This window comes from Ichthyophthirius multifiliis, assembly GCF_000220395.1.
Source record: "Ichthyophthirius multifiliis unplaced genomic scaffold scaff_1120509250564, whole genome shotgun sequence".
NCBI lineage: Eukaryota > Ciliophora > Oligohymenophorea > Hymenostomatida > Ichthyophthirius > Ichthyophthirius multifiliis.
This window is the reverse complement of record NW_004086630.1, coordinates 3260-13908: the sequence shown is the minus strand read 5'-3', so window position 1 is coordinate 13908 and position 10649 is coordinate 3260. Positions and strand designations below refer to the sequence as shown.

Sequence of the window (10649 nt, the reverse complement as noted above, 5' to 3'; positions counted from 1 at the left end):
AGACAAAATTAACTATAAATTAATAATATTTGAAATTATAAGGAAATTTAAAATAAAAATGAAATATTTCATTATAAAACTAACATCTATTTTATCAATATTTTTTATGATATTATTAACCGGAAACATTCCTATACATGTAAAATCATATAAAGAAAATACTCGATTAATATCATTATCATCTTCATTTACAGGAGGTTTATTTTTATCGATAGGAATATTATATTTAATACCTTAATCCTAAGAAAATTTAAATTAGCATTACCTAAGAAAGATTAGAATATTTAAAGGAGGATTATATAAAATAAAAAAATAAAAAATTATTTAATAATAAAAAGATGAAATAAATGAAATGTATAATTAAATGCCCGAACATTTTTAATAAACATTATAAAAAAATAAACATAAATTAAGCTAAGAATAGTAAGAAGAGTTAGAATAGTAAGAATTGGAAGAATTGTAAGAAATTTACGATTTTTTACATGATTTTAGTTATTTAGACGAAGAGCCTATTACTATAGATGAAGATATCTTTGTTAAAAAATTTCCGTGGTCGTTTTTTGTAATTGTTTGCACTTTTTCATTAATGCTCCTTATAGATAAAGTTATTACGGGATATAATTCGATTAAAGATTATTTAATTGATGATGATTTATATTTATAGTATTTAAATATTCAAAATTATAAAAATTATTAAATAAAAAAATAATAAATTAACAACAATATATAATAAAACAATATAATTGAAAACTAATAAATTAATAAAAAAATTGAATAATAGGATATTTAATAAATACAATCTTAATAAATAAATATAGAATAAAATATTGATTACAAAAAAAGATATACTACATCTGAAATGTTATAAAATAAAGATGAAATCTCTTTAAAAATGAGTATATCGAAATAAAGTAATTAAATATAAAATATACTTTAATAAAATAAATGAAAAAATATCTTAGAACTGCTTGAAACCATATTTATTATAAATAACGTTTGGATTTAATGCTATATTAGAAGGATTGGCTATTGGACTTGAAAAAGATTGGATAAAATGTTTAGTAATATTCGGAGCTGTACTAATTCATAAATGGATTGAAGGATTAACTTTAGGAAATTATATGAGAAAATCTAATATCAATAAAAAAGTAACTACTATAATGATTATTATTTTTGCTATTATGAATACAATAGGTATAGGGATTGGATGGATTTTATGTGATTCAGAAAAATTTTATATGAGTATTTATATGAGTATTAGTGCTGGTACATTCTTTTATATTACTACTATTATAATTTTAGAAGAAGAATTTAATAATATAAAATATAGATTTTAAAAATTTTTTATATTTTTAATTGCGGTAGGAATAGGAAGCTGTTTTTGGTTTTTAGAAAAATAAATAAATTTTAAACATTGAATTATTTTTATAAAATTTATATATTTATAGTAATATGCCTATTTTATGAATAATTGTAAAAGTATTTAAAATTAATTGAATTCTTATAAATAAATTAAAATATATAAATATAAATATAAATATAAATATAAATATATATATATATTAATAATATTTATTTTTATTAATAATATTTCTTAAAAAATTAATATATATATTTATATTAAGATTTTCTTATATATAATTATAATTATTTTTATTTAATTTTTTTTTAAAATGCAATTAAAATTAAAATTATTTAACAAATAATGAATTTTTTATTTATTATATAAATAAAATAGCTTTAATAATAATCATATATTCAAAATTTTTAAAAATATCTTTTTTACATTACCTATAATAAATTAATTAAAATAAAAATTGAAAACTTATATATTAAAATTTATAAAATTTTCAAAATTATTATAATTTTATTATATATCTTAAATATTCCTTTCTGAATAAATTATTTAAAGAAAAATCTTCATAAATTTTTTAAATAAAATTCTAGAAATTTATACTTTTTATTTCCTTTTTCCATATTCATTTTTTATAATGAATTAATTTATTTATTTTCTAAATCTTAAGTATAAATTAATGAAATATTATCATGAAAAAACACCTAAATAAAATTATAAGTTTATACATATTTTTATAATAAGAAAAAAAAAAAAAATATTGATGACTATATTTTATGATAATTATAAATTTTTGATTTATATTTTTATTTATAAAGATATTTCGGTAATTTATACAAAATTCGCAATTTTAATACATTAATATTTCATTAAATTTAATAAAAAAAGATTATTATTAATAAGTTTGTGTTTAAGAAAAAAATAATAGTAATAACCAGTAAATATATAAAAATAATAAGTATTAATAATACTTATAAGAAAATTTTTTTAATATTTTAATAGTATTTCGAAATTAATGAGGCATAATAAAAAGCGAATAGAAAAAAAAACTCAAAAAAATAAAATAGCTTGAAGCCTAATATACTAAAATAACATTTTTTAATATTAATTAACTTAAATAGATTGGATATCGTATTAAATAATAATTGAGTTAAATCTATAATATTAGATAAAACAGTACCTTATCGTAAATGGTAAGAAATATTTTAAAAAAGAGTATATTCTTTTAAAAAAAATAATAGAATAGCATTAATAAAAGCTTTTATGAATCCTAAATAAATAAGTATTTATTGTATTTAAATAATTTAGGAAGAATATAGTTATATGTATTTTTATGAGTATTAATGATGGAAATATATTAGAGAAGTTTATTTATAAAAAATTTTATTCTTTTTATGATTTATAATTGATTTGAAGTTTTTAGTATTTTAATAAAGGAAATAAAAGTCTTTTAATTTTATATGTTTTTGTAATAATTATAAATATATATATATATATTTATATATATATATATATTATAAAAAATTTATATAATTAAAAAAAAATATTATAATTTTTATTATAATGTTTTTAATAAATTTAATAAAAAAATATTTTTTTTTTTAATTAGATATATATATATCTATTTAATTTTTTTTTATTTGAAAAAGATAAAAAAAAATGAAAATTTGCTTAATGTTTTATATTATTAAAAATTAAAAATATTAATTTTATATCTAATTATTTTTTATAAATTTTTTTAAAAAATATAAAGTATATATATATTTTTTGTTTGTTTGTATAAAAATTTAAATAAATTATTTTATATAGATAAATAAAACTATAGTATAGAAAATAGAAATTAAATAAGATAATATGATAATAAAAAGTAAAATTAATCAAGAAAAATAAAGAAAATAATTTAAAAATATCATAAAAAAAATTATTTATATAAATGAAAATTATTATTATAATTATAAATAATATTAATAATTTGAAATAAAATTAAAATAAAATAAATATAAATTAATAATTATTAAAGAAAACGAAATGAAAGATAAAATAAAAATTAAAAATAATTTAATATAAAAATAAATATAAAAAATATAACTTAAAATAATATTAAAATTAAATATTTAATATATGATGATATATTTAATAAAAAATAATAAAAATTATAAATTAATATATATTTTAATTTATTTTAATTAATATTAAGGTTAAAATATAATTATAATATATAATATTATAGCATGAAATATTAAAAAATTTTATATATAAATATTAATATATATATATATATATTTATATATATATATAAATATATATTTATGTTAATATATATATAATTTTTTTTTTTTTGTTTTAAATTTATAACTTGATTTATATTTATTTGGATTAAAAATAAATTAAAGTGAAACATAACAAATATATCATTATATAGTTTTATATATATATATATAATAATTCATATTTATTTATATTTATAAAATTTTAATACAAATTTATATTATTTTATATATATATATTTCTACAATTATTTTTATATATGTGAATAATTAATTATATATTTTCAAAAATAAAAATTAAAAAACATTAAATAATTATTTTTTATCTATATAAATATATCATTAAAAAATCAAATATAATTTTATATTTAATTTAATTTTTTTTTTTAATATAAAAATAAATTTATATTTAAGTAATTATTTAAACTAAAAATAATCATTTATAAATTATTATTTAAAAAAAAAAAAAAAAAAAAATTATAAAAAAAATGTAATCTTGGATAATTAAATTAATTTCTATTTTTATTATGTTCATAATGATATTTATAACTGGAAATATTCCTTTACGATTAAAATCCTATAAAGAAAATACTCGATTAATTTCCATATTATCTGCATTTACCGGAGGTTTATTTTTATCAATAGGAATATTTTATTTAATACCTGAATCCTAAGTATTTTATCTAGATTTCTACTAATAATAAATAGAAGTAAAAAATTATGATGTTTAAATAGATCCAAAATAAGATTAAAATGAGGAAGAACATGCTTAAGAAGAAAATAATAATCCTGATGATTAATTCTAAAATGAGTTAAATTAAGAATTACACACAATTAATATTACTGAATAGATTTTTATGAAATATTATCCATGGTCTTTTTTTATAATTGTTACAACTTTTTCATTACTGCTGTTTTTAGATAAAGTTCTTACAATAGTTGCTTCGCAGTAGAATAATAAAGGATAGAAGTATACATATAATGGAAATTTTGAAAATGATGTTAATTAAGAATAATAGAATTTCGAAAATAAAATGACTAATAATAATGGATAAATAAATTAATAATAAAATAATTAAAATACTAATAAAAATATAGTAGAAACAACTTAATAATAAGAAGTTTTTTCTTAAAAATAAAATATGGATTAAAATATTGAATGTGAAAATAAAACAACAAGTATTGCGATTTTAAAAATGGAAGAAGATAATTAAAATGTGAGAATAGTTTTATCATAATAAAAAAAATAAGTAGAAAAAATAATCTAAGAAATAAAAAAGCAAGATTCTTAAAAAAACTTTAAACCTTATTTATTATAAATAGCATTTGGAATAACTGCTATATTAGAAGGATTAGCTATTGGACTAGAAAAAGATTGGGTTAAATGTTTAATATTAGCTGCAGCAGTGCTTTGTCACAAATGTACAGAAATACTTACTTTTGCAAATTCGCTTAAAAAAGCTAATATTAATTTAAAAGTAGCTACTATAATGGTTATTATTTAAGCTATTATTAATATTATAGGAATAGGGATTGGATGGGGTGTAAGTAATTAAGGATATTTAGAAATGTGTATTTATACGAGTATAACTTCTGGTGCTTTCATTTATGTAGCTACTTTGGAAATTTTAGTTGATGAGTTTAGTAATAAAGGATCTAAGATTTTAAAATTCTTATTTTTTATAATTGCAATAGTGATAGTTAGTGTTTTATGGTTTTTTGAAGAGGAAGTAATGCCAAATTATTGAATTTATTTTTCTAATAATAACATTTATATATTATTTTTATTTGTTTTTAATTTAAAGAAAAAAAATTAATTTTTTTTTTTTTTGGATGAGAAAATTTTTTAATTTATATATATATATATATGCCAGAACTCAAATAAATATATAAAATATTAAAACTTTAAATCAAAAAAGATCAAATATAAGTTTAGATAATAAAATACTCATAATGATATTATTGATAGGAAATTATAACCTTTAGGATATAAAGAAAATTCTTGAAAAAAAATAAAAAATAATAATAACTTAAGACCTTCCTTTTGCCGTATGGTTTATTCTTATCAATTTTAATGTTTCATATATTGCCTGATTCTAAGAAATATTACCAAAATAAATAAAAAATACCTGAATAATTCTCAAAGGATATATGTTTATAAAAAAGAAAAGTAAGTTATTCATAAATCCTTTTTTATTAATAAAACTATTTACATAATACATCCGAATGAATAATAGAGAGATTGTATTTAAAAAGAAAAATAATAATAAATCACAAAATATATAAATAATATACTAATATAAAACTCTTATACTCTTGTAAGTGAAGATAATATTACTTAGAAAATTTAAATAATTACTAATTTATTAAAATTTGGGAATAATAAATAAAGACTCTAAGAGACTAAGAGTTGAAAATTTCTCAAATAAGAATAATTTATTAAAATTTAAAAAAAAAAAGTCAAGCAATAATACACTAATAAATAGAAAAATAAGATTCTTAAAAAATCTTAAAACCTTATATAATATAAATGACATTTGGAATGACTTTTTCATAAATGCGCAGAAGGAAAATTGCTTTAAGACTTTCTTTTAAATAAGCTAATATTGGCTTATAAGTAGCTAATGAAATGGTTATTATTTAAGAAGCAGTTATTAATATTATAGGAATAATAAGTATTGGATGGGGTTTAAATAATTAAGGATGCTTAATTATGTATATTTTTAAGAGTATGAGTGCTAGGACTTTCGCTTATATAGCTAATTAAGAAGTTTTAGTAGATGAATATAGTAATAAGAAATGTAATATAGAATGTAATAGAATTTTTTTGTAATAAGATTTATATATTATATTTATATTTTTTTTTTATTTCTAAGAGGTTTAAGAAATTAAGTTTTTGTATAAAATAAATGTAAATTTATATATATATACAAATATAGTTATTTCTATAAAAAATATATATAAACATATAAAAAATAAAAAAAAATTTTTTTTTTTAAAAAAAAAATAAATAAATATGTAAAATTAAATTGAATTAGACCTTCCGAAATTAAATTTATAATAACTAATTAATTAACGCTTAACTTCAAACGAATTTTAAATAGAACATAATAATTAATAAATATAAAAAATATTAAAGTTATCTAAAAAAAAAAATTCAGCTATTTTTTAATAAAAAACATAATAGAAAAAAATATTAACTACTTAATCTAAATATCCGAGAAGATCTTATTAATTAAATTTAGATATCTATTAAAATAATATTAATAATAAAAATAATATTAATAATAAAAACAATATTAATAATAATATTAATAATAATAATAATAATAATAATAATAATAATAATTTTAATTAATACTAAATTTAAATAGACTAGTTTTTAGCAAAAGTTTTCAGAAGAATAGTAAAGGAGCATTGTATTAATAAATGGCTTATTTTAATTTTGATTCACCTTTAAGTAGATCTAAAGCGGATAGACTTAAGTCTTAGACTAGTAGAAAAACATTAAAAAAAAATACATTAATTGAAAACACTAATAGTTTTATGGCTAATTTAAATAAAGCCTAATCAAATATTAATAATTCAAGCGAAAATTAATCAATTTTTAACGCATCTTCACAATGTAAAATTAAAAATACAATTTCTAAGCCTAAAAGTATGCCGAATCAATTAGATTTAGGTATTTTAAACAGCGAGATAACCGTTGAAAAAACGGAGAAAATATTTAAATAATTTTTCTAATAAAATAAAGGATAAACATGTAAATAATTATGCTAAGAATTGAAAAAATCGTTACAAAATTTCATTTAGGAACATAAATAATAGGTATTATGTGTAAAAAAAGCTTTAAATTTATGTTTAAATGAATTTTTGTAATTTTTTAATGGGGAAAATTAATAATATGCAGAATTTATAAATTATATCTTTAAAAATTTTTAGCATATATATGAATTTATAATTGATAAAATATAATAAAAAAATAATTTATTATAAAAAAATAAAAACAATGTTTAGAATTAAGAAGATATTAATAATATAAATAATATTAATAATATTAATAATATTAATAATATTAATAATAATAATAATAATAATAATATAATTAAGTTAAATGTCTTTTAGAGAACAAATTAGAAGACTTTAAAAACAAAGAAGAAGAGTTTTTAAAAAAAGAAGAAGAAATGGATAATAAAATTATCTTATTTGAAATTTCAATTAAAAACGCTAATAATGAAATTTAAAAATTGAAAAAAATAAATTTTTTATTATAAAAATAATTAACAGATATTAAAAAAAATTAATAAAATAAAGTAAATATTAAAAAAAAAAAATACAAAAGTGTTAATCTTTTAGAGTAATAATTATATATATATATATATTTTATTTTTAATTTTATATATATATAATTTTATATCATTTTATTTTATTTTAATATTATATATTTATAATTTATAAATTAGTTTAGGTTAATAAATAAAAGAATAATCAAATAGTAGTTTTTCTAATTAAAGTTTCGGATAAACAATTTAGATTAATAATTAAAATTATACTGTTGAATAATTAAATGCCTTTTCTCATTTAGATGAAGAATTATTAATTTCTTAAAATTTTATAAATAACGCGAACGTGAATCAATTATTAATTAATTAAAAAAATGATTAAATTTGTTAAACTGATTTATAACTGATTTAAACAAAATATGATGAATTTCTTTTTAATAATTAATAGATAGATTTAGTTATTGATGCATTTTTGGAACATAATTAATGTAGTAATAAATAAAAAGAAGAGTAGTTTAATTAATATGAATAACTGCATTTATAATAGTTAGAAATTAATAAATAATTAGAAGATAAAATCTAAAATTTAATGTAATAGTAAAATCACACAAACGAGAATATTACAAAAGAAAAAAATTAATAAACAAATAATACTGAAATTGAAAAATAAAAAAATAAAAAGGTTTAACCCAAAAAAATATAGGATAAATGGAAAAGATTTATATAAAAAAATGAAATGTAAAGTAAAAATCAATATAAAATATATTTATATATATATTAAATATATATATAAATAATAATAGGTGTAAATAATGCTCCAAAATTAGGATAAAAAAATGTAATTGATTTTGATTTAATATATAAGACAGACTAAGGTAGAATACTTGTTGAATAATTATAAAGTAATAAATATGTGAATTTTAGAAATTATATGGTTTTACCTACTATAATGAAACATATAAATTTAATATATTAAGACAGGATAAAATAAATAAACGAAAACGAAAAATTTAAAGAAATTGATTGTGCCAATTTTACTTATATTTTTCTTTCCAAACTTTTTGGGTTGAAACAAATTATTGATTAGAAATTTATTATATTTATCCTTTCTGTGAAAAAAAATATGTAGATTTTAAGAATTAACTAATTTGCAAATTTCATCTTTAATTAAAACTCTTTATCTGAATTTAATTAATATATAGATATTATTAATTTTACAGAAAACTTATGTACAGTTGCTAAAAACATTGAAAATATAGAAATTGAAAACAAATATTATATTCCATATTTAAAAGTGGTTTGCTTTATCGGTTAGTATAATATATTTATATATATGTATTAATTTTTTATAAAAAAAGCTAATTTTTCTGATTCTAGAATGACAAATGAAGAAACAATTGAATTTTAAAAAGAAATTGAATAATTAAAGATTGTAGATATTCGAAATCCGAATAATTATTTGATTTCTTTTGATGATTTTTTTTATAAAACAATTGAAAAATAAAAAATGTTAGTTAATCGTGCAAAAATATATGTTATAAATGCGTTTGGTAAATACATATATTTTTTATTTAAGGTTAAAGATAAAATATTAACAAAAAAAAGATGCTAGTGATCTAGATGGTAATGGAGTTTGTAATTTATAAGAATTCCTTATATTAAATAAACATATAGAAAATGAAAATTATAATGAGGAAATATTAACTCAAATTTTTAAAGAAAATGCAGATAAATTCATTGATGATGAATAAAATCTTTCATTTGATAAGTTTGCATCTGTAAGTGTTGATTTTAATCTCTTTAGTGATGATTAATAAAATAAATTCATTGCAATTAAACATAAGTAAGAACTTAATATTAAATTTGATGAATTAAAAGAAAACTGGAGTTCCAAAAAAGAAGAAATTTTTTTAAATATTTAATCTTTATTAGATGAAGATGATATACAAAAATGGAAGTAAATAATTTTTTTTTTTAAAAAAAAAAAAGAAGAAATATTTTTATAATTTTTTTAGTGAAATTTTAATGATTTTAGATAAAAGAATTTCAAGTAAAGAAAAATAAGCTATTAAACCATTATTAATTGCTGTTAAAATTTTAGAAAAAGAAGTTTTAGAAATGGCTTAATTATGTGCTGAAGAGAGAAATAATTATGAAACTATCAGTTATGTTATTGGATAGTGTTAAAATGAAGATTAGATTGAATAAATTAAAGAAAAATTAACTATTTAATTGGAAATTATTACTTATGATAAACAAAAAATTATTGATTATTCTAAAAAGACACTTAATTAGAATAATGATTTAAATGAATTTTAAAAAATTCTTTATTAGTTTTTAATTGAAAATGTCAGTTCTGAATGATGAGTTATTATTATTTTTTTTTTTTTGTTATATTATTTATATTTAATTCCTTAGTATTTTTTTTTTTGGGGGAAAAAAAAAAAAAAAAAAATTAAATAAATTTAATACGTTTTTTTTTTTTTTTTGCATTTGTATAAATTTTTTTTTTTTTTTTTTCTAACAAAAAAAAACACTGATGAGATTAAAAAACAAAAACTATATGTAGATAGATATATTAAAAAAAAAGTCAATCTTATTTACAAAAAAAATATTATTTTGAATAAAATTAATTTCGAGACAGTCACAAGAATATTGTTTTTCATTTTTATTCATTTAAAATATACATAGATCTTATTCTATAGGGTGTTAGATGGAATCGCATATTTTTGATTATTGGTTTTA

The 10649-nt window shown here is 15.3% G+C and overlaps 3 protein-coding genes across 3 annotated transcripts, besides 14 other annotated features; all 3 read left to right on the top strand. All coding sequences in view use genetic code 6, as the record gives it.

Annotated features, from left to right (window-relative positions):
• Positions 1–58: 58 nt before the first annotated feature.
• Positions 59–949, top strand: IMG5_082090 (hypothetical protein; the record flags this gene model as incomplete). The annotated part of the gene is made up of 2 exons (XM_004036400.1): positions 59–423; positions 844–949. The coding sequence occupies 2 exons, from the start codon at positions 59–61 to the stop codon at positions 947–949; spliced, it is 471 nt and encodes a 156-aa protein (XP_004036448.1).
• Positions 692–771: a microsatellite.
• Positions 703–762: a microsatellite.
• A 284-nt stretch (positions 950–1233) lies between the features above and the next one.
• Positions 1234–1259: a microsatellite.
• A 243-nt stretch (positions 1260–1502) lies between these two features.
• Positions 1503–1569: a microsatellite.
• Positions 1520–1560: a microsatellite.
• Positions 1570–2830: 1261 nt separating the features above from the next.
• Positions 2831–2873: a microsatellite.
• A 425-nt stretch (positions 2874–3298) lies between these two features.
• Positions 3299–3369: a microsatellite.
• Positions 3370–3604: 235 nt separating this feature from the next.
• Positions 3605–3680: a microsatellite.
• A 429-nt stretch (positions 3681–4109) lies between these two features.
• On the top strand, positions 4110–5369 carry IMG5_082080 (zip zinc transporter family protein, putative; the record flags this gene model as incomplete). The annotated part of the gene is made up of 3 exons (XM_004036399.1): positions 4110–4331; positions 4473–4782; positions 4876–5369. The coding sequence occupies 3 exons, from the start codon at positions 4110–4112 to the stop codon at positions 5367–5369; spliced, it is 1026 nt and encodes a 341-aa protein (XP_004036447.1).
• Positions 4673–4713: a microsatellite.
• Positions 5370–6877: 1508 nt separating the features above from the next.
• Positions 6878–6970: a microsatellite.
• A 615-nt stretch (positions 6971–7585) lies between these two features.
• Positions 7586–7627: a microsatellite.
• A 21-nt stretch (positions 7628–7648) lies between these two features.
• Positions 7649–7724: a microsatellite.
• Positions 7653–7727: a microsatellite.
• Positions 7728–8640: 913 nt separating this feature from the next.
• On the top strand, positions 8641–10013 carry IMG5_082070 (hypothetical protein; the record flags this gene model as incomplete). The annotated part of the gene is made up of 5 exons (XM_004036398.1): positions 8641–8647; positions 8708–9214; positions 9263–9454; positions 9510–9861; positions 9920–10013. Coding segments are annotated over 5 exons (1152 nt in total), but the record flags the coding sequence as incomplete, so codon positions are not given.
• Positions 8658–8700: a microsatellite.
• Positions 10014–10649: the final 636 nt, after the last annotated feature.